General features: G+C 38.2%; 1 protein-coding gene across 1 annotated transcript in view; it reads left to right on the top strand.

Annotated features, from left to right (window-relative positions):
• Acss3 (acyl-CoA synthetase short chain family member 3) overlaps positions 1-24,929 on the top strand; it is a 174,280-nt gene that overhangs the window by 19,702 nt on the left and 129,649 nt on the right. Inside the window, exon 2 of the mRNA XM_038314385.2 lies at positions 12,938-13,082. Within this exon, the coding sequence (XP_038170313.1) occupies positions 12,938-13,082 (145 nt within the window). The remainder of the gene's footprint in view (positions 1-12,937; positions 13,083-24,929) is intronic.

Below are 24,929 nucleotides of genomic sequence, written 5' to 3'. Positions count from 1 at the left end.
TTCTGCAGTGTTTTGTAGTGCCACCTTGGAACCTCTGTGGTATCCTGAGTTTTAGATCTGGTTTTCTAGTAAGTTGTTATATGCACCATCGTCACCTCTTCGTGACTTTTTTTCTTAGTAGGCAGAAGATCCTTGTTCTTAACATGTTATACATGCTCCCATGGAAAGCCTGACAAAAGGAAGAAATTTGCTTGCCCATAAGGAAACGACTGTGTTCATTTAGCTTACATTCATTTTAATAAACAAGCAATTTAATATTTAATTGTATTTGGTCTTATTTACTTCTGACCCTTAATATCAAAGTTACTATAATTTCCTTTTTTCCCACATTTAACTTAATCTTCTTTCTCTTCAATTCTCAGTCTGATCCTGCATTCATTTGTAGAGTGCAAATGAAACATGAGAAATTTTGTGCCCTCCCCTCTTCTCTAAATTTACTGTCAGGAGTGACTCACAGCCTGAGAATCTTGAAGATCATCTATTCATGCTTTTTCTCTCCATTGGCAGTGGCTTCAGGTCAGATAGCAGGTACTGATTTCCTGAAAGCCTCTTTCTTTTCTTTTTACTTTCGGGTGCAGCGCTCACCATTGGCAGTTCTCATTCCGCTTTCACCTGATATGATCTGGCTGGGGTGCGGATGTGTGCGATGTCCTTTCATGCTGAAGCAGTCCAGTCCACGCTCAGAACTTAGGTGATGGAGCCTGAGGAGAGAGACTCATGCAAAAGGGATTGGAATAAAGAACATTGCTCTATTTGCACTGGTTTCTTTGTTAAAATAATTATCTGCCTTTCAAAGGGAAGCACTTTCCAAACAATTTCCCACAAACAATATCCCTAGTGGTTAAATTAACATAAGGTTATTACTCTGCTCCAAGTAAGCAATTACCCAATTTGGAGGGTTTCCTGGAACAGCCAGTTGATACTGCCCAAAGCCAAGAGTCTGCAATTTGAATGGGATGTCACTGTGTGAATAGAGCCCTCTCAAATCTGCTTCAAACACTCTCTGTTTGTGTGTAATTGTAGTCTTTTGAGCTGGCCATTGTTTCCCCTCAACATCAAACTTTACCTCATGGGACTCTTTTCTTACTTGTGTTAGTGTGTCAGAAGACTATACTACTCGATTCATACTTGTGGGGCTTACTTAAAAATAAGTGTGGAACATTTAATGCGTGCCCTGGATGGGCCATCACAGGTCTCTGCTTGCAGGAAGCTAAGAATGTGGCAGGATACCCTGATTACCCAAATCAATACCCAGAGACTTAAAAGAGGAAAACACTCATAACATTGCCTTGAAGTAAGAAAACGTATTTCCTGTTCTAGAAATTTATTTGATGTCTTTGAGCTCCTTCCTTTTTGTAAATTGGGGAGACCATTGTCTATTTCAAGGGGTTTTATGTACATGAGATAACATAGCATGAATGCAAATGGTAGAAGTCAGAACCTATCACATCAACAGCATTAATAAAATATTTGTTGCGCCTCTACTTCTAAACGGTTGCTTTGTATCCTTGTTCCTGGTCTGAAAAGAGGGTATCAACTTGACATTTGCAGGTCATAAGTCCTCTCTCTATTCCGTAGCCACCTTCTTTATACTTGCAATTCCTTTTGCCTTGCCTCCCTCGCAACCAGGCTTTTATTTCTCAGTATGACTTTCCATGCTGGTCAATAGATCTTTCCAGATCTCATTTCCTTGTGGAGCTCACGAGTCTTACATCCACACAGCCCTCCAGGGGTTTGCCCTCCAATCCATTTCTGAACAGCTTTTGCTCCCTGCAGAAAACCCTTTGGTGGCTTTCTGTTTACAAACAGAGTGCTCAGGTTTTGGAGAAGAAGCTCACACATGTCTATCCTGTCCCAGCATGAGGATGCTAGTCTCAAACAAGTGCTTCTGCTTCAGAGCCTTAGAGCGCTTGAACTTCCTGTACAGAAGCTGTTCTTTGCCCTATTTATATGGTTGTCTCACTAGACGTCACCACTAAAAGCAGCCCATCCCGTTCATTTTCAGGCCCTCTCTCCTCAGTATTCCAACTTTCAATTTCTCTTCCTGGGAACTAGGAACTAGACTTGTGCACCTTGAATAGAAGGCAGGACAACCTACTTTCTTAAACACGATAACGGTCAGGGCTTCAGTTTCTGCTCTCGTGTCCCTACTGTACCATCCCGTCTGTGCTCATGGGACAATGCAATCACTGCTCTACCTAGGGTAGTCTCCCAAAGATCATCAGTGGTTAACTGCTGTTCCAATCAGTAGTTGGTTCCCAACATGAACTCTCTTCAGAGGCAGTCAGATGCTACTTCCCGGAAATTTTCTATAACTGTGATGTTATAGTCCTCCTTCCCCACCCCACCCCCTAAAAAAATAAGTAAAAATTTAACTTCGCTCCTCTGTTGTATTTGCTAGGTGTAGTTATTGTATTGAGCTCTTGGTAAATTGCTAGGCTGCTTGAGGAAACCTGTCTCTGTTGCCCAGAGGGTAACCTATAGGTACCTGGGCCTTTAGTGACTGGATGGGAGAACACAGTAAAGCAAAACTCACTGACGAGAATGCTACAGGCTACACTGTGAGGTTATACCAAGTTTTGCTCTTATTAAGTAGGACGGTGTCATGGAGTTGAGAGACAATATATTTGTTCAATTGAACTTTATTCTTTCTTTCTTTTTTTGATTTTTTGATTTTTTTGAGACACGGTTTCTCAGTGTAGCCTTGGTTGTCCTGGAACTCACAGGTCTGTAGACCAGGCTGGCCTGGAACTCACAGAACTCTGCCTGCCTCTGCCTCCTGAGTGCTGGCATTAAAGGCCATCGCCACCTGACCAACTGAGCTTTGTGTAGCAGGATAATTAATGCCGCAACTTAAATGCTATCATTTTTCCATTGATATAAAAGGCATTATTTTTAGGGATAAAGTTAGATTATCTTTTAAAATACTTGAATAATAAGTGCATATTTAAATAAAAATAGCTTGGAGCACAGGGAACTTGGAAATTAAGGGATGTTGGGAAATTGGTGGCGATAGGAACCCATGTGACTGCTGTTACTGTAGCTTCTTCTTACACCTAACAATCAAGATGATGCAGTTTATCAGGCATGCCATCCCTTCAGAACCGCCTCAAATCCCACGTCATCTTCACTGACTTAGCGCAGTATGGAGAACAAACATACTGTTTGCCTTTTCTTTCTTTCCATTCCTCCCTTCCTTCCTTCCTTCCTTCCTCCCTTCCTCCCTCCCTCCCTCCCTCCCTCCCTCCCTCCCTCCCTCCCTCCCTCCCTCTCTCCCTCCCTCCCTTCTTTCCTTTCATTGGTCTTTCAAGACAGGGGTTCTCTGTGAGACAGTCCTGGCTGTCCTAGAACTTGCTTTGTATATAAAACTTGCCTCAATCTCACTGAGATAAGCCTGCCTCTGCCTCTGCCTCTGCCTCTGCCTCCCGAGTTCTGGGATTAATTTAAAGGCATTCACCACCACCACCCCTGCTGTCTGTCTTACTTTTATGAACAAGGACAAAGTCAAATACAAAAGGAACTAGAGTTGTTATTAATTAATATCAGACAGAGGTTAGTCAGGGTGAAGAACAGAATAGTCAGTTCCAATCACGATTTCTGTCCAAAGGCTGAGTTCAAGCCTTTGTGCTAGACATAATCACTAAGGAGAGCTGGGTGGTGGTGGCACAAGCCTTTAATCCCATCACTCCGGAGGGAGGCAGAGACAAGCAGATCTCTGTGAATTCGAGGCCAGCCTGGTCTACACCGAAGTTCCAGGGGAGGGTCCAAAGAGATAGAGAAAAAAAAAAGTAAAAAAGACAAAAGGACCTTTGAAAATTATGTCCAGTTAGACGTCCAGAAGAAGGGGCTGGAAGGGTGGCTCATTTATTAAGAGCTTGCTGCCCTAGCAAGGACATGGTTTCAGTTCCCAGCACCCACGTGGTTGCTCACAGCTGCCTGTAACTCAGTTCCAGGGGGTCTGATTCCCTTTCCTGGCATCCACAGGCACGAGACACACAAGCAGTATTCATGCATATATGCCGGAAAACACTCATGCAAATTTTAAAAATATTTTTTTCCCATTTTTTTTATTAAAAATTTCCATCTCCTCCCCTCCTCCTCCCCCTTCCCTCCCTTCCCTTCCACCCATACCCCCACTCCACCCCTCTCTAGGCCAAAGAGCCATTAGGGTTCCCTTCACTATGCTAGGTCCAAGGTCCTCCCAACTCCCCCTAGGTCCAGGAAGGTGAGCAACCAAACTGACAAGGCTCACATTGAGCCCATCCATGCTGTAGAGTTCATGCTCATTGCCGTTGTCCTTGGTTTCTCAGTCCTCCTCCACCGTCAGCCACATTCAGAGAGTCCGGTTTGGTCCCCTGTTCCATCAGTCCCATTCCAACTGGACTTGGTGGTCTCCCGTTAGTTCTGTCCCACCGTCTCAGTGGGTGAACGCACCCCTCACGGTCCTGACTTCCTTGCTCATGATCTCCCTCCTTTTGCTCCTCATCAGGACCTTGGGAAACAAAACTACAGAAAGAATTTCAAGAGCTTTCTCTTTCGGCAGATTCCTGAAGACACAGGGCAACACACGTTTCTGCGGTGACCGCAGGCTTGCCCGGCCTGAGATTTCACTTTAGTGTCTGATGAATTCCTCTTGAAGTATAAAGTATTGCAATTGAGAGCTGCTTCCAATTTGGCAAATGGATACACTTTAAGAGTCCTGTACTTTGACTAGAGAAGGCGTCACTGCGAGAAATGCAGCCGCCTCCAAATCTTCCTTGTTTAGAATTGCTAAGGAATGGCTCATTTATCCTCAAGTTTATCTCTGGCTATGGGGAGCTTTATGCCTGTCATTTATCCTCACTGGGAAACTGGTTGATGGCACAGGATGCTCTCTCTTTTCTCTTTACTCGCATCAGTCCAGGAAGAGAAACGACATCTCATTATTTTAAGATTCATCTTCCTGATTGATGCTAAAATAGGAAAATCATATTTTGTACTCATTGTTAGTATTTTTTTCAAGAAATGTTGTTTAGAGGTTCCATTTTTTTCTTTTTTAGTTTTTTTGTGGGTTGTTTTTTTTTTTTTTTTTTTTTTTGAGAAAACTTTTCTCTGTGAAACAGTTCTGGCTGTCCTGGAACTTACGTTGTAGACCAGAATGACCTTGAACGCTCAGAGATTCACCTGCCTCTGCCTCCCGAGTTCTGGGATTAAAGGCGTGCCACCACTGCCCAGTGGAGGTTCTATTTTTAATTAATTAATGTATACAGATGCTGTAAATCTTAGTGAAATTACAAATATATCCTTTTTTCACACAATTTATTTTGAAAATGTTTTCCTCAAACCCAGTCTTTATGTATGTATGTATGTATGTATGTTTATTTTATTTATGTATCTATCATCTGTCTATCTACCATCTACCTGTCTGTCTAAGTTATCTATTTCTCTAATATTTTAGTTATCTATGCATATCTATGCATATATTCATATGCATGTCCAAATGCAGACTTCAACAATATATATCAGAGTGAAGTTTGGACTTAATTCATTTGTTCATTTGAGAGAAGATTTTAGATGGCCATGTGGCACTGTATTACTGTTATTCTTTTCTATATATGTTAAGTATTTTATAGCTTTCCGAATTCAGAAACTCCTGTATTTCATAAGTAAAGCCTTGCTCCATGCCAGAAAATATTTTTATATTTATGTGATATCATATGATGTGTGTGTTTGTGTGTGTGTGTGTGTGTGTCTGTGCGTGTGTGCGCACATTGGAGAAGGAGTCAGTTGTCCTTAAACATTTATCCAATACCCATCTGTCTGATTTCGGAGTTGTTTGAGAGGGTTATTGAGATGCAGTTCTTTTTTGGTGGCATTTTAGATATTTTTCTGCTCTGAAGAAATAACAACCCATACATTTCCACGTGGAATTGTTCTGCGGTATGAGACACTGTTTCTGTTACATATGTCATGAATTTTGGATTTGGCAATGTTTTTCTCCCATTTACATCAGATATCAAAAAGTCGCCTCTGGCCTGAACTAGTGGTGTCAGCATTACTAATTATGCCACTGTAATTAGCGATCTCACATTTGCCTTCTTGCTACAGAAAAGCCCAGGACGTTGGACATTTGAAGTAAACACTGTAACACCAAACTGAACTTTCTAACCTATATTAATTTAGTTTCAGTTCTATACTTTTTTTTTTGACTATTCAGTTTTACTATGAAGCACATTCAGATTTCTGTCAACTTTCTGTGGAAGGAATTTGGGGTCAGTAATTCTGTATCATAAAGGATATGGAAGCCTTCTTCCTTTCTTCAACAGAACTGAAAGCTGAATCAGTGTAAAAGAGAGATCAATTCCTAAATCCCTACTGAGAGAACATTCCAGCAGTTGGGTTAGAAAATTTATGTTACTAAAAAGACTTCGGTGTTTTCAAAATGCTGATGTATGGAAAGAGAAGAGGACCACAAAAGGGTGCTTAAGGATGATTTAAAAGGCGATGCTTGGAAAACAGTTATTGACATGTAAAATAATGGTTTCCACATGTATGTAAGGCAATGAAGTATGTGTACATATATACAATAAATAATATAATGCATAGGTGGCATGAAACATATATTGGCTATCATGTGCAAAGTGCATCTTTTCCATATTAATAAATACTGGGCAATTTGGATTTATATAATATATTAAATAAGAAGCATAGTGTATGAATCATCTTAGCGAAATGTCACAGAAGCTATGACAAAATTATTTATTGTATATATACAATTTTAAATGCTTTTGTGTTAGAAAACATCACATATTAAAATTAATCATTGTGCTGAAAAAATCATCTAGAGCAATGTCAAATGTAAGTTCAATGTTCTATAGAAAGTACTTTCAGAAATCACTATGTTGATCTGCTTAAGTCTAGCAACAAATAAATAATTAAAATTATTTTTAAATTTTTGTATTAGCCAGGCGGTGGTGGCGCACGCCTTTAATCCCAGCCCTTGGAGGCAGAGGAAGGCAGATCTTTGTGAGTTTAAAGCCAGCCTGGTCTACAAGAGCTAGTTCCGAGACAGGTTTCAAAGATACAGAGAAACCTGTTCTTGAAAAAACCAAAAAATAATTGTATTAAAAGAAATTGAGAATAAGCTGTATTTGGAAGAATTTGATGAAATGAAATTGCAGGTAATGTTGTTGGTGATGTAAACCGATTTGACATTTCCAGAAACCAATTGGATTATCTGACTTTTATGTATGTATACACACGCTGAACTATAGGACTCCAACCAGAAACTATAATTTGAAATAAACAGCATGGATAATACGTCTCTACAGGATACTTCATCCTAAGATAATTTACAATAATGATGATTTCATGCAAGGCAATTTTCAGGCTCACAGTTTTAGCTTTATCGTGGTGTAGTGATTGAATAGATTATGCCATCATTCAACATGCTTTAAAAAAAAAAACAATTTCAGATCTTTGGGAGGCTCAAGGTGCAATGCTAAATACAAAGTCATAGTAACCCATTATCTGTACAATGAGCCACATTTACTACACTTTGAAAGAGAAAAAAATACTCTAAAGTGTAATTTTTAGAGCATTAGTAATCTGGAGAGACTCTCATTTAAAATCTACCCAGGGACTTAGAAGTGACAGTAGAGAGACAGAACATAGGTTTTCAATTGACCTTTACCGAAATGATTTGATTTAAAGAGAAATAAGCATCTTGTCATAGTAGGCTAATCAAATCTTTGAGCTGAAAAGTCTCTCGCAGTTGGCTTGGTCCAGTCATCCGCAGTCTATCCATCTCTGTGTTTGGCCGGTTGTGTTGCTGGACGCAGTAGCTGTAACTCCTAAGAGCCATGGGCTTCGCTCACCTGTGCAGCTCAGTTCTGCTGAGCATTGATTACATGTCCTTCCTCATCTTTGCATTTCCTCTCTAACTGCCCCAAAGGACCTTATTCTTTCCTAAATTTCTTTAAGTGTCTTCTTCAAAGAGCAGTGTTAATAATGCAAATATCAAGCTCTTCATAAGTTGTGAAGAATAGGCAAAAGTCCAAATTTTGTGAACATTATATAAAAGGCAGGCAATGTTGAAGGGCTTGGTTTTCTTTAAGCTGCCACCAGTTCCCTTTTACGTAAAATGTGATTAATTATGATGGTGCCTTCTTCATAGGGACTTTAATTTATTATTAGTGTGTTTGTGGGTATGGATATGTGTGTGTCTATGTTCGCACATGTGAGAGCACAAATGGTAATTTTTAGCAGCTGGTTCTCTTTTTCTACCTGACTTATGTTTAGGAGACAGGAGTATCTCGTATAGCCCAGAATGGTTTGAACTGAATATGCAGCCAAGGATGAACTTAACTTTTTATTCCTCCCGTTTCCAACTCCAGAGCGATGGAGTGACATGAACATGCCACCACGCCATGTTGGAGTGACATGAACATATCACCACGCCATGCTGGAGATCTAATCAAGGGCCTTTTGCCTGTTAGACAACCATGCTACCAACAGGGCTATACCTCAAGTCCCTCTGCCTTGTCGATGAGGCAGGATTTGTTTTATTTTTGCTTTTCTCAGGCTAGCTGGCCCACAAATTTCTGCACAGTCTCACAGCCTCCACCTTGAATCTCCCCTTATGAGTACCATGATTGCAGACACATGACTGTCTTGTCCATGTGTGTTTGGGACTAATAGGCTATGAGTCTTTTATTCTCCAAGCCATCTCACGAACACTGAGACGTTTTAATGGGTTTGTGCATGTGAAGAACTGGCCCAAGGATAAAACTAAATAAAACTAGGGCCTTCTGGTTTTGAATCCAGGTAGAAATACACTTCTCCTTTGCTTTATGTTAAACATAATGACAAACATATAATTTTATATTTCACGTGCAGATAAGAAGGGCGCTGACAGATGAGGGCAGCCAACCAAGAATTCAGGGAACACGAGGAATGGCATAGAAATGAGGTCTCTGGGTTTTCTTTCTGCTTCTAGCCTGGATGCTGGAGAAGCAGACAATCTGAAAGGACTATGGAACACACACTTAAAAATGAGCTACAACCAAAGCTTTTCTCTTGCGGAAAAGCAGCAGGAAAAGGAAAGCCTGCCTGTACAGAACATGCTGAATGACAAGTGTCCTCATCCTTCCCAACACCACAGAAAACACTGGTTCTAACACAGTTCTCACCAGGAAAAGCAGAGCCGAGCAGGCATTAATTGGTCTTTTGTGTGGGGGGGTGGGGGGGGGGGGGGGGCTATAAGAAAACGACCCAACAGCCCCGACTTCCCAGCTGGTCTGATAAGTTTTGAGCTAGTTGGAACGTTCATTCTTGTTAAACTAAGGAGGTCAGAAGATGAAAGGTATTGTGGAAATCCTGTCTTCTCTCCGTGGATGGAGAATGAGAACAGAGATGAAGCTTGACCTTTCACCTCAGCTCATCTCCCAGGGGTATCAAGGAATCCTGGTAATAATCAGAATTTAGACCTAAGATGGGAATGAAGTGTCTGCCTTTCCTCCCATACCATGTCAGCAACACCCAGAATATTGAAAATTATTTTTAAATAGGCAACAGAGATATATAATATATACAAGGACACCAGTCTAGATGTCTAAATATTTTGATTTCAAATGTGACTTTTTGCCATTCCTAAATAAATGCCTTTGGTGTCCCTAAGTCAGCGTTCACTTGATTTTTATAAGGGGGTAGTAAGTTAACCTGAATCTGTAATGTGAAGAGTACTGATGTTTTAATTCATTCATTTGTCAGCTGCTCACTGAGCCCATAGTGAATAGAAAACACACAGGAGATCATTGGTTATGAGGATGCCATGGTCTCAGCTCTCAGGTAGTTTATAGTGTAACAGAGGAAAGATAGAGCAGATCACTGTTAATATAATGTGGCAAGTACCATTATAGAAAAACAGACGTAGAGCTTTTGAGATTCTTGTGGTTGATTGGTACTGAGTAAAGAACAGACATGGAATTATTTGATGACTGGATTCAAGAAGCTACATATGTTTTTTTTTTTAATTATTGGTTTTTGAGACAGGGTTTCTCTGTAGCTTTGGAGCCTATCCTGGAATTAGCTCTTGTAGAACAGTCTGACCTCTAACTCACAGAGATCTGCCTGCCTCTGCCTTCCAAGTGCTGGGATTGAAGGTGTACAGCACCACAGTCCGGCGAAGCTAAACAATATAATTTGATTGTGTAAAATCAGTTGAAGAAATGTGAAGCAGAGTAGACCAATCAGTTATTTATGCCATCCAAAAGACAAAATTTTATCCCAAAACTTAAGGGATCATATTTAATTACTTTAAATATCACTTCAACTAAGGGTGGAATGACCAGTTTGAGAATACTTTTAATGCCTTCTGAATGTGTTGTATCTTGGAACCTATCAAACTTTCCATATACAACAACAATACCGTTCAGTGTTTCCAAAATGTTTGCGGAGTCCTCATTTTGCTCACACAGACACTGACATTCCCGCCTTGTGTCTGCTGACATTGTGATAGGCTAAGCACACAATCATGTGTGCTTTTTGTCATGAATGACAAAACAGTCTCTGCTAATATCCTGCCGTTAGAGTAGCCTGTTTCCCCAGTGACATTCTTTTGGAGAAAGCCAAATTTTCATTTGCAATCTCCACTTGGAGATTGTTCTGGGTTAGTGATCGGAGCATGTGTTCACTTCTTTGAACTAAGAATCCCTTCTGGTGCAGACTTTCCTGTTAGAACCACCTTTATTGTATCCCATAAGTTCGGGTATGTTTTGTATTAATTTTCATCCATTTATATAAAGTATTTACTTTCCTTCTATATATCTGTTTTGTCCTATTTTTCATTCAGTAGTGAGGTGTCCAGTTTTATGAGTTTGTAATTTTTCTGTTCTTTTTGTTGTTGATATCCAGTTCTAATCCATGGTGACCAGATAGGACGCAGAGTGTTATTTCAAATATTCTTTTGGTGAGACTTTCTTTGTGTCTGATATGTGACTAATTTTGGAGAAAGTTCCATGAAGTGCAGAGTTTGGGTAAAATGTTCTATAAATATCTGTTTGGTCCAGTTGGCTTATAATGTTGGTTAGGTCCAGCGTTTCTCTGTTTAGCTTTTCTCAGGATGACCTGTGTCTTAGCAAGAGCGGAGTACTGAAGTCTCCCACTATCAGTGTGTGAGCGTTAATATGTCATTTAAGCTGTAGTAGTGATTCTCTATGAACTGGAGTACCCTTTAGTTTGCTGCATAGATTTTCAGAATTGCAATGTCCTTCTGGTGGATTTTTCCTTTGTCGAGGATGTAACATCCTTTTATATATCTTCTGATTGGTTTAGATCAAAGCCTGTTTTGTCAGATATTAAAATGGCTACATTAGCTTTCTCCTTAGGCTCATTTTCTTGGAATATCCTTTCCATCCTTTTACTCTGAGGCGACCTTTGTTGGAAATCCTATTTTATTCTTTCATTTTCAGTTTTCTCCCAGTTTAACTTTTATTAATTGATTCTATTTCTATGTGTAATTCTTGAGCTGTTTTCATTTTATCCTGCTGTTTGTGTTTTCATGGACTTCTTTAAGGAAGTAATCCATTTTCTCTTTAAGAGCCTTTAACATGCTCTTAAAGGCTATTGGGGAAACCTTATCTTGTGCTTCATCTATGCTGTATTTCCCATGGCCTGCAGTAGTAAGGATGTTTGGCTTCAGTGGGGGACATTTTATCCTAGATATTATGCTTTCACGTGGCTTCTAGGCATCTGGGTTTTTGTTGGTTGAATACTAGGCGCTGATATCTGGTCTTGTTTTGTTGGGTTGGTATTACATTCCTTTGTTACCCCTGCCTTCTCTGGATCTTAGGAGAATGTGCTGGCTGTGGATTGCCGGGTAGAGAACGCTTCCTGAGATTCTGGCAGGTGTGACCACTGGGCTTTTAGTTAGAATGTTTCTTTGTGTTGGGAGCTGACGCTTAAGAGGGGAGATGGTCTAGAAAGGGGTCCTGAGGGGGTCCACAGGAGGGAGGAAAGCCGGTTGTGACACTAGGATCTGTTTAGTCCCCTAGGAATGGGGTCAGGGGGGCGAGGCCACAACTAACAGTCTGCTACAGAGCTGGGCATGAGACTGGGGGATTGGGTTTAGAAGAGATGAAAACAACGAAGGTCTGAAGATCAACTACCTGCCTCACTGGCCACGTGGCCTCTGGAAAGGTTTGTATTGATATAGGTTACAGTCCATCATGTAGAGAGCCAAGGCAGGAACTTGTAGCTAAGAATCAAAGCAAAGACTGCAGAAGAATTCTACTTATTAGTTTGTTTCCCCTTGCTTGTTTTGTATCCAGTTCAGGTCCGTGTGACCAAGGATGGTACAGTCCCCAGTGGGTTGGAAAGACCCCTGATAATTAATGATTGATAAATGTCTCCAAAGACGTGTAAATAAGACAATCCGGTGGAAACAATCCTTTAGAGAATTCTCTCTCTTTCCAGTTGTGTCAAGCTGACATATGAAGCTAACTATGACAATATATTTCAAAGAACTAGCTTTTGAAGTGTTCGTCTATTTGTATCAGCTAGCGGAATGTCCACCATACATCTCCCAGCTCCCTTTTCATAATCTCTATTGCCTCGGCCCTACACTTACATAGGATTCATTTTACCTCTATAAATACATTCCTCAGGTACTGTAGACTCCCCTTTCATCTTGAGCAATAATATCCACAAAGCTGTCAGCTGAAAATACCAAGTGTGTTTTCTCCGTTATACATGAATATAAATCCATATTTATTAAAGTAAAAATGTTCTCTCGGTGTCATTTTAAATATGTGCTTTACCGTCATCCTTTCCTTGCATGAAGGGCTGTAGGAAGCACCGTCCTATGGACATCTACAGCAGCTAGGTACGGAGCAAAGTAGTTAGACAAAAAAAAATATTGTGAAAAGAGTCACTTATTTTTCTTTCCAATGTGTTTCAGGTTTGTGGAAGGGATGCTCAATATTTGTTACAATGCTATTGATCGGCACATTGAAAATGGCCAAGGGGATAAGATTGCAATCATCTATGACAGTCCTGTCACAAACACCAAAGCAACTATCACCTATAAGGAAGTCTTGGAGCAGGTAATGTCACAAACTTTCTCACCATGTTGGTTAGTATGTGGAAGTTATATAGCTAACATATGTTCTCATTATATAGCCATTTTAAATATCTTGACATGTGCTAATGATTTTTTATAATCTTCGAATTAAACACAGATTTATATGTGATCAAATTTTGATTATTTTAATCCTTTAATTCATATTTTATAGTACTGAAAAGGACTCATTGTACTTAAGAAAGCAAGCAAATGTTCAGAATACTTTTAAATTCTCTTCTATCTTTTGCTGTCTATTGTTATTGTCACCACCAGAACTAAACAGGCTACTTCTCATTTTTATATGATGGATGGTCTCCTACACATGCTCCTTCTCCCATAGCTCCGTCCAGCTTAGATCATCATCTAAACTTTCTTCTTTCTCATTTCCCTTAAAACTTCAAGTTAGTTTTAATTTTCATTTCTCTAATTGCTAAGGATGTTGAACACTTATAAATTTATTTCTTAGCCATTTTTATGTTTTCCTTTGAGAACTCTGTTGAGCTTGGTGGCCTATTTTTAATTGGCTAATTTGTTTTCTTGCCTTTTTGGTTTTGAGTTCTTTGTATATTATGAATATTAATCTCCTATCAGATGTAGAAACTGACAAAGATGCTCAACATGGGTTTCTTCTGTAATTGGTTGATTTGGAGAGGCTTAGGGAAGAACGGGAAGGGAAGAAGTGGTGTAATTATATTTTAATTAAAATATATTTATAAAATATTGCCATTTGGTGAGTAAAAGCCTGATTCCCACGGCATACAAGACACTTTGAAATTAAGCCACAGTATCATGTCCAACTTCTATTTTCTAATATTTTAGTCATTTGTGTAGTGTCTCACATTTCTCTTTCTTCTTGGATGTGGTGGATGGATGTGTATGCACATGGGTTTGTAGGTATACACGCATGTGTGTAACCCTAAGGTTTCTCTTGGTGTTTTCCTCTATTATTCTTCACCTTATTTTTTTGAGAGGGATCTCGTGCTGAACCTGAAGATTACTGTTTGGCTAGACTGGATGGTCACTGAGCTCCTGGGATCTGCTTATTTCCTTTCTTCTGGTGGTATGTCCTAGACATGACATATGCCAATATACCTTTTGTGTTGCTAATATTTTACATGCTGAGCCGTCACCATTTGTGCCTTTGAAGCTCTTTGTAAATCTTCATTCCTTTGTCCCACTTACTATTTTTATGTGTGGTTCTACTTCTATGTGTGGTTCTTAGGTGGGCCATAATGTTGACAAATGGATGGTAATACATTTTTATGTTATCATCAAAGTAGACATAAAGTCCGAGAAATAATTACAAAGATATTTGAGTGGTGCTAAACTTTCCTAAAGTGGGACGTTCTTTAGGGGTTCCTGCTCATGAAAGAGTGTGCCAGACATTCTGCAGGACACAGAAGAAAGTGACTGGCAAACTGCCAATATAGGCAGAACTGTCTTTGAAATTTTCTGCTTCATGGAAAAGTCTGCTGGATACTATGAGCCTGTAGGCTGAAGATGGATGCCCCAAAGGTACAGAAGAACTTTGGGTGACTTTCCAGGCAGCAAGATGTCTCTGTCAATTCTAGAGTTTTTGAAGTTGCTTACAATGTACTTTCTGTTTACTTAGGTAATATTATATCCTTCTGAAGTCTTTGATGGAGTTGAAGAATAGATAGTTAAAATTATAGTTTTCCTTAGTTATAATAAAAGATAAAATAGATACAAATATTATAACTGTAGTTCTTGCTTGATACCTTTTCTGTATGTAATTTTTCTGTGTTAAAGTTAAAAACCTTCCTTTTTATTTAAATGGAAAAAGGGAAATTGTGTGGGAAGTCCTTCTGTATATGTGTTGTTTTTATTGGTTAATAAATAAAGAAGCTTCTTTCAGCCAATAGCTTAACAGAATATAGCCAGGCTGGAAAAGATATATACATAGAGTAGGCAGAGTCAGGGAGACTCCATGTAGCTGCCAGAGGTGAAAGACGTGAGCTGCCAGCTAAAACCTTGCTAGTAGACCACAAGCCTTGTGGTAAAATATAAAATAATGGAAATGGGTTAGTTTTAGATGCCAGACCTAGCTAGAAATATACTTAAGCTATTGGCCACACAGTATTGCAATTAATATAGTTTCTGTATGATTATTTAAGGTCTAAGAGGCTGGGGACGAATGAGCAGCCTCCCCCAACATTTGAGTAATTTAGGTAAGGCAAAAATTACTCTAGCTTTGTAGGCATTTCACTGTATATGATCTTATAAGGGAAATATAATTGTAGGACATAATTTTTTATGTCACTATTAACATTTTGCATCAGAAAATTCTTCAATGGCAGGGGCTTCATCATCACAGTGGAATATGTTTAGGGACGTCCTGACCTCTACTTGTAAGTTGCCAGTAGCAATCCTACCTGGGCTATGATGAATAAATATGGACCCAAACATTGCTAATAATCCTGTGTCGGCAAAATTTCCCTAGATGGTGCAGCACTGGATGATCCCTCCAATTGGCCAAACTTAGGTCTCATTAATGGAATATCAGGAAACGGGGACAAAACATTTCATCCTCTTGGTTTTATATCATAAATTAAGAATCTGCTTCATAAGAGTACAATGGTTCTTTTTTTTTTATTTTTTTGGTTTTTCGAGACAGGGTTTCCCTGTAGTTTCTAGAGCCTGTCCTGGAACTAGCTCTTGTAGACGAGGCTGGCCTCTAACTCAGAGACCCGCCTGCCTCTGCCTCTAGAGTGCTGGGCTTAAAGGCGTGCGCCACCACCGCCGGGCAGTACAATGGTTCTTAACCTTCCTGATTCTGCGACTCTTTAATATAGTGACCCCAAACCATAGAACTGTTTTGTTGCTACTTCATAACTATGATTTTGCTATGATTATAAGTCATGATATAAATATCTGATATGCAGCCCCTGTGAGGGGTTGTGACTCACAGGTTGAGAACTCCTACTCTAGAACTTAAAAGAATTTCAGTCTAGCTAAAAAGACATTTCAGGCTGAGTAGCCCAAGACACGGCCAAAATTAAAACCAAAATGGAGCGCTGTACTATATGGTTTGGTGTATTGGTTGCTGTTCTGAAAGTAGAAAATCTGTATTTGTGAAGTGAAATTCCATGCAGGGTTGACACTGGAGTCAATGTGTGCATAATTTCTGAGTCATGGTGCTAATGGAAGAGGAAATAGAAACTGTCTGAAGTACTGCACTTTTCATTATAGGCTTGCATTTTCACATTTTGGAAGAGGCTTTATCTGTGGCTGAAAAAGTACTCCTGAGATTCTGGCACAGGGCCACACTCTCAAATTTGCAAATTTGAAAGCTTGTGATAATTGCACATTTTAATTGATGTTAGATTGCGCAGAATACAATGTGTAGTCATGCATTGTTAAAGTATTATCTCTGTTAGCATATTCAGTTTGATGAACATATAAACATTAGAGTCAAAGAAATATTTTTTTTTTTTTTTTTTGGTTTTTCGAGACAGGGTTTCACTGTAGTTTTAGAGCCTGTCCTGGAACTAGCTCTTGTAGACCAGGCTGGCCTCGAACTCGCAGAGATCCGCCTGCCTCTGCCTCCCAAGTGCTGGGATTAAAGGCGTGCGCCACCACCGCCCGGCAAAGAAATATCTTGAAGGAAATCCTAAGCAATAAGCGTGGTGTCCGTTTCTGCTGCTTTCGCTTTAAATTACGTAACTGTTTAAGATCGTCACGTGCACATGTTTTTCTCAGAATCTTTCTGCTAACTCATCTCAGGTCCTCATATCGAGTCTGGACTCTGAGACTCTTTTGACTCCTGTGCTAGTTCCCGGGTTTCAGTTCAGCCTGGCATGAAAGTGCTTAAGAGGGCCGTTCCTCTCAGCTGCTCTCGGCCTCCGATTCTCTGGGCTTTCTTCTCCCAAGTATTAAAGGAAGAACTGTTCCACAGAGACAGGGAGGCATTGTTCTCTTGCTTTGATTACCTGCTCCCAGCTCCCTGCAGTCTCTATTTTACTAAGGGAGAAAGACAGAGAAAGGTTTAACAAGCAGTGCCATTGAGAACAAACAGAAAGAACAAGCGCACCAGGACTCATTTCATGTACCTTGATTCATTTTCCCTTGGCATTTTGAATAGGCACAACTTGATTCAAGTGTCTTAATGTTTTTTTTTTTAATTTAATTAATAAACTGCAAATTTTAGGCTATCGCTCCTCGGTGATAAGAAAGACTGATAGTTTTAAAGGTGGGGTCAGAGCCTTTCCAAGCGGCTGTGTTATCTGAACGTCTGATTATTTTCAACAGCCCTTTGCTAAAGTATTTGTCCAGGGATGAGAGCCCTGTTTAAGGTCAGGCCTCCATTCAGTAAATGTTTACCTTCGTATTGTCAAATTTTGTTTGGCATAAAGGATAACAGAACTGGACAAATTTCTTACTGCCCCGTGCTGGGAAAACATACAAATTAAAATTCAGCTGTTATACAAGAGTCAGAGTAGGCCTAGGTTCTGTTCTCTGTGGGGAAGCATTGGTGTTTGTTATTGATTTCTCAGGAGTATCAGTTACCTGTGCTGACTAATTCATTATTTTTTTATCTTCCTCAAGCATATGGGTGGTTTTTGTGCATGTGCACATATATGCCTTCTGAGGCTATAAGAAGGCAAATCCGGTCCTCTCGAACTGGAATTGGGGACAGGTCACTGTGATGATCCTGAGTTGTCTAGAAGCACAGCCTGGCCTCTTAACCACCGGGCCATCTCTCCAGGCAGCCCCTGTGATAACTAATTCATAATTCACCCCATGGCTGGAAAGCAGAAGAAAGGGGAAAAAGTCAAAGGACAGTCACCTCTTCTGTAGACAGAAACCTTAGTGACCCAAGGAAGCCCCACCCCCTACGAGTTCAGTTGCTTCTATCAGCACTGTTCCAGAGGCTAAGTCTTGATGTGGATATCTTTGGCAGAAACTTTTCAAAACCACAGTATTACCTAATGTGGTCAAGGGTAAACAGGGTCTAGTAAAAGTTCCTGGTTGACACCTAGATTTAATCCAGGTGCTTCCTTTATACTTGAAATGAGTTTTACCTTTTCCGGGTGTCTTAAGTCTCATGTTATGTCTGTTCTATTTTATCATCTTTAAGATCTTCCCTGACCATATTAACTGCACGTGTTCTTGTCCACACTACTTAATAGCCCCCTCTTGATTTCATTTTTATTACACAATATTGCTCCTTGGGTTTTATTTATATGCTTTTGAATGATGCTGCTACTTGTAATATGTAAGGTTTATAAGGAGAGACATGTTTACTTTATCTGTAGCCAGGCACATAGGGAATATTTATTGAATTATGAATGAATGAATGAATGTACTACCATTTGAAATCTTAATGTCTACTGTATTTATTTGAATTATTCTTTAGTGTACATTACTGGCAGAATTTGGATTTCCTAACTTAATTTTTTTCTGCTTGATTCTCCAAGATGTATAGATTCTTTTTGAGTTCTTCAAAATAAGCATCTGAAAAATCTACATATGGTTACTGTACTCTTTTCATTTTAACTCTGTTCACGTTAAAAGACTATCATATTAAGCCACAGTGAAATCAAATGCATGTGTGTTTGTAGGAGCACACATATATTATGCAGAATGTCACCAATTTAATATTGAACTCAACTCTATGTGTGGATTTCACTTTTTGTTATGCAAGCAATTGTGAATTTTTATGTGTATTCCCCGGGTAAAAAGGTGACCTTCCATGAAGGGCACCTGAGAATTTTTTCATGAACAAATGTATATGAGGTGAAATTGATAAAACAGAGTGTGTGTTAAATTTTCCAGATCTAATCCACCTCAAAGTGCCTATTATCTTTATTAAAGATAATTTTTGCAGTATAATTAGAGCAGTAGTTATAATTATGAAAGCTTAATAATTTAGCAGAAAAAATTACTCTGTAATCATGGGCTGTGTTTCATGAAAAGTCCACTTCCAATCTGTGCTGTTCAGAACACTCTCTTCAAAGTATGAAATCCATCTTCTCAGAAATAGGTCAGGGGAAAGCAGTCCGATGCTCCCTCATCATTGACACCAATATTATTCTTATGCAGATACCCTAAAGTAAAGGCACAGTATCATACATTCACGTTGCTCCCTGCTGGTGATGGTCTTGTTCAGGAGGCAGTATTTTATCTATTTCCTATCTCAAGGTACCCAAGTAAATGCTAAAAGTCAAATAAATACAAAAATGACACAAAAAGTATATGTCTAAAAGAGAAATGATTGTTTCCATGCTTGATAAGTAGATGAGTAAAGCATCTTGCACTCACTTATGTATTTCTTCCCATTGTGCAGTGCGTTCAGTTTTATGTAAAGACATATATAGATTCAAATAAAAGAAGATGGCATCCGTATACACCATTACATTTTTTACAAGTAGTATTTGTATATAACTAGATCAGGAAGCACAGCATTCCAAAACTACCAGAGGACCTTATTATCTTTCCTTCAGTTATTTCTCATCCAGTTCCTATATGAGTTATGAGTGCATCTCTGATGCATACAGAGCATTGACGAGATAAGCCTATGCCTAAACTTTATACAAATCGAATGATGTAATATTTGACATATAGAATATTTATCTCCCAACTTTCAGATCATTTCATCCACAGAGGACATGGTTTAGTTATATGAGAAGTTCCTGTTTAAGAGCATTGCTAATTTTGGTGATGATATGTATTCATTGGCAGTTCCATGCCTATGTGATTTGTCCTTTTGGTGAAAGTGTGTGTTTGTGTGTGGCAATTGCACATTGTTGTCTTAGGTCATTTTTTCCAATAGGTGTTCAAGCTGAGCCTGCTCATCCAATATGACCCACCCACCCACCCTTTAACATTGTCTTTTCAAGAGTCTCACTCACAGTTTTAACCTATTCATGTTTGTACAGGATTGTTGGTCTACCATGTTTTCAGATCGGGGGAGCAAATATTTTCACAATGAAGAGAAAGATTCATCAATGTTTTTAAGCTCCTGGAAAAAATTGAAGATATTTAAAACAAGTTTTAGAGTTTATATGGTTTTATGAATCAGAGCTGAGAATCTATTTTTCTCTATGTTTTAAAGTAACTAATGAAAAAACTACAAAATGATAGTTCTCCCAATTTGAAAAAAAGTTGGAAAGTATTCATGTCAAAATTGTTTCACTCTTAAGAAGCAAGAGTTCCAGTGTTTAAGGTAGGGAGAAACAAAAATAAAGAACCACAATTTTAATTCTGTGTTGATACTTTCATTAATATTAAAGGGCTTCAGATAATTGATTTTGAGTGATCAAGTCCAAAAATTTTTCATATCCCTTTTGTCTTTGTGAGTTTATGATGTAGTGTTTTACACACACACACATACACACACACACACACACACACACACCACATACACATATACAAACAATGACTTTTAGCAGAAGCACTTGTATTTAATTTAAGACAAGTTATAACAAGCTAAATACTAAATTGAATTTCTCCAAAACTCTTTAAAACTAAGAAAATTTGTTAGATTTGGGGATTATTCAAAAATAAAGGAAACAATTATGAGTCCAATTTTAGTAGACAATACCGGAAACTACTAATAAAAATGAATAAACAATGGTTTAATATTTGCTAGTTTTCCATTTTCAATATTTAGAATCACTTATTCAAAACGAAAGCTGCCTGTTATTTTTACATCAGTCTAAAATAGCAGCAATACAACAAGGCCCTTTAATTTTCTCAGCTTGGTTTTTGAAGATGACATTATCTATGAAATCAAGATTACTGTTCGGAATAAAAATCAACTTCCTTGACCTTCCTGCTGCAAGGGGTGCTATTTTACCAGTGCGAGGACTAAAGCACCTTCCTCATAGTTTTCTCCAAAGAATATTCCATAATCATAATTCCATAATATTCCATAATATTCTACCATTTTTACTCCACTTGTTAGTGTCCCAGTGTGATCTCTTGAATGGAGAAAAGAAGCCTGTGGGTAAGAGCAGAATTTTATTCATCTTTTAACATACACAGTAGCTAGACTAGCCCTCCCACAAGGAAGGATCATATCGCACACTGAGAGAGTTCAGGAATAGAACGTTAAATAACGTTCATTAAAAAGTAAAGACAAATCTAGTCTGCGGCTCAGAGAATTAATTATTTCTAAAAATATCGTTGTCCTCCCACATTTTAATTTCCACATGAGGGTTTTTATTTTTAATGGGGTGAACACAGTCCCTGTTCCCTAACTTTGAAGATCTATAATACCCTGCCCTATTTAAAGCTCTGCTCATGACATTTCCTTCATGTTTCCATCTTCAAAACCTGGAAAACTAGTACATAGTCTCTATTCCTACATTTTCTTAGTGAATTTATCCTATTCATTGGTAGACCTTACTACATGACTTATCTGCAGGACGGCTCACCTCTGAGCTACAGGCAACTCAATTCAACAAAATCAGGGGGATCTTTCCTTTAGATTCATTACTCTGGACTAAAATGATGAGCTAAATGTATTTACACAAAGCACACATGAGGTATCCCATATAGTGGCATTTTGGATACATTATGAGTTTCAGTAGTGAATGATACTGCCTTTGTACACAAGGTAAACACATTATGGTTGGGAAAATACATTATGAAGTAAAGAGATAATTCACTGTAACAAAATAAAAGTAAAACAAAGGCTAGAGAGGGACTTGGGCTGCTCCTTTAGAAAGGTATTTCCAAAGTAGAGGCTTGTCAGCGACCAGATAAACACCGAGCCAAGTCATGAATAAAATGTAGTGAATAACATTTGAATATTTACATGAAAATTTTGTGTGCAGAGACCGTGAAACTGAAGTAGACCTGGCCCATTGGGAAATTGAGAGGAGTTTGGCAGAAGGTCGTGATTGGAAGACAGACCATGTAAAAACGTACAGACCAGGATGAAGGCTGTATTTATTCCCAGTAAAAGGAAAAATTTCAGATTGCTTAAAGGACTCATTTCATCTTCTCTGTAGAAGTGTGCAAGAAAAATGGGATGAGAAGAGATTACAGTGTTTCAGAAGAGGAAACTAGTAGGCAAGCATACCTTAAATAACCCAGAACAGTAGCTTTCATTGACATAACGGGGAAATAGTGTGGAGATTGTCTGCATTCTGACTTTCTGGTATGATAATGCAGAGACAGCCCGTGTTGTGGCTTCCTGGTGGCTCTTCCACATTCATGTGTCAGCTTGCATTTCTGACAAGATCTGCTACATTTGCAAATATTTCTGATTTCTCAGGTACTTGCATGTGCCCCCTGTGCTTCCATATGTGAGGTCTTATTTTTCCACTCTAAATGGATGATTGTTTTTAGGTAATTTTTCACGTAGAACCATTGGAATAATGACTTATTAATCATTTGTTCTTTTTCTGTTATATGATCTTTATCTATGATAGATTCACCATCATAGACACATAATAGTCCTAGTTGCAATAATTTAAAACTTTTCTAAGCATTTATGCAATCCGTTGGCAAAAATAAATCTCCCGAATGTTGCTGTATGAAGGCAAGCTGTCAAAATTTTATTACTCAGTTCTTCATTGTATTTGATCCTGAACCCACACTCCTGCTAACACATCCAGAAGACAATCTTGTTGCCTTGATTTCCCTACCATGCTCTCAAACAGTGAGGCAGAAGCAATCTTTTCTCCCTCATAAAAATGAAACACTCTAGTAGAGTGGTTGAGTTTCTTTTAATTTGACCCACCACCATTACAATAACTCCTATTATACCTTCATCCTGTTCTTCATGGCTGCCATTTGTATCATTGAAGCTGGAATGAAAGAACATAGGTCCCAGCTCTAAAAAAAAGTTAGAAAAGCTATAAACAGACATAGAAATATTATAGATGGCCTTCCTAGATCTACCATTTGACCATTATCTATGAAGAAAGCTGGGAAATAGACTATAGTCAGGTGGTTTAGATGGACAGTTATCTGTATCAACTGCAGGGAATTATTTCATTAATAAACTAAATATCTTACATTTAAATAATTATATCCTATTAACATGAATAAATAATGAGTATTAAATGAGGGTTTTCTGAATATAGAGTATTATTTGATGGCTGGTTACAAATAAGCAATGCATTCTTTGGTGCAATAGTACTCTGAGTTATAGTGCAAGTTGATTTTTTATCATGATCTTTTATAGTAGACAAAAAGGTTATAAAGATGGCTACATTATAATTCCTTAACCCAATTATTTCATTGTTTTTCTGGTGAGATTTACACAGAAACAGTTGAATATATTGTGATACTGCTTAATAAAGCCATATATAGTAAAGCATGAATACATTATTATCATGAAGAAAGAGCCAAGTGAGATATAGCAGCCCCCCCACAATGATACATATGCTATTTGAATCAAGAAAGGTAGATAGAAATATGTGCTTCATCCCTAAAAGTCTCCTCTGAAAGATTGTGTTCAGAGGTTGAGAAGATCCTGCCAAGACATGCCTTTGTCATGTTTAACAACGATTTGCTTCATACATTGAGGCTAAAATTGCCCTTGCTGGCCATGGCTCTAGGTTTACAAATACAAGAAGTTTAATGGGAGAGGAAGATGTGTGGTCGCTAGAGAATAAAGGAATTAGATAGGCTGATGTTGTTAAAAATGAGCAAAATAAGAAAGAAAAAATACTTTTATCAGCAGAATTAGAGAGAGTTAGGGATAATTACTCCTTTTTCGGGTGATTAGCACACGTACCTGCTCCACACTCAGCAATAGTACAGCTGAACGCCTCAATAACTCAGCGTCTGACCTTTCATAATTAACATGGGAAATTCGAAAATCATTTTGCCTGACATAAATGTCATAAGCAGTACAGGATAAAGCTCATTAACATATAGTGAGCAACACTGAGAGGCAAAAGTGAAGAAGATAAAGGTGCCTGTTGGGTATATGAAACAAAGAATTTTTCATGAGCCTTTTTTATTAGATAAAATAATAACAATGAGGATGATGTTATTAAAATTATTTAAATTAATCACACTAAAATTATGTATCACCTTATGTTCATATTTATGCACTTTGTAGAGACGTAGCATAAAGTAAAGTAATGTAAAGGCACAGTAAATTGAATTATTGTCAAGATTATGGATCAGGGGAAATTGATGGCTTATTTTTTCATGTCATACAAAATATTACAAAACTATATAATTATATGTGTTTATATGGGAAATTTAGTATATAAAATATTTATGGTAAGTTCTTACTGTATCTACTTTATTATTTACTATTTTGTATTTTACACCTGGACTTTCATCTCTTAATTCTACACAGAGTCTTTGCTTGAGTGATGAAATGTTATTGAAAACATTTGATTATTAAAGTGATACCCTTCACTATTCTATTCATTATTCCTTATTTTTCTCTGATAGTTTTTTTGTGAATACTTCACATGTGTTGATTGACTTTTTGGATGTACCAAGCAACAAAATCCTGAAGGTTAATGGGAGCTTAGTCTAGTGCTGCAAAATGTGATTTATGTGCACAAAGAAATTGCCTTGTTGTGGAAGTGCTGGTGTTTGTTTAAATAAATAATCAGAGCAGAAATGACCTAAATGAGAATAGTTTCTGATGATGTCATTTGTTTGTTTTATGCCAATCATTTTTAAAAACAAGAAAAAATAAGAGAATAAATCTGTTAATTGATAACCTTATCAATCTTTTTCCTTCAAAATTGTGAGACACACAAACTTTTTAAAATAAAATTTGTACATTCTTTTCTATCAGGTTCAGTGTGGTTGAATTCATATTGAGGTCTTAAATACATTTTGACTTGAGTTTTGTGCATGGGGATAGATTTGGATCTATTTTTAT

Source organism: Arvicola amphibius, chromosome 17 (genome assembly GCF_903992535.2).
Source record: "Arvicola amphibius chromosome 17, mArvAmp1.2, whole genome shotgun sequence".
NCBI classification, from domain to species: Eukaryota; Metazoa; Chordata; class Mammalia; order Rodentia; family Cricetidae; genus Arvicola; species Arvicola amphibius.
The sequence above is the reverse complement of the archived record's forward strand: the minus strand, read 5'-3'. Positions and strand labels throughout refer to the sequence as shown.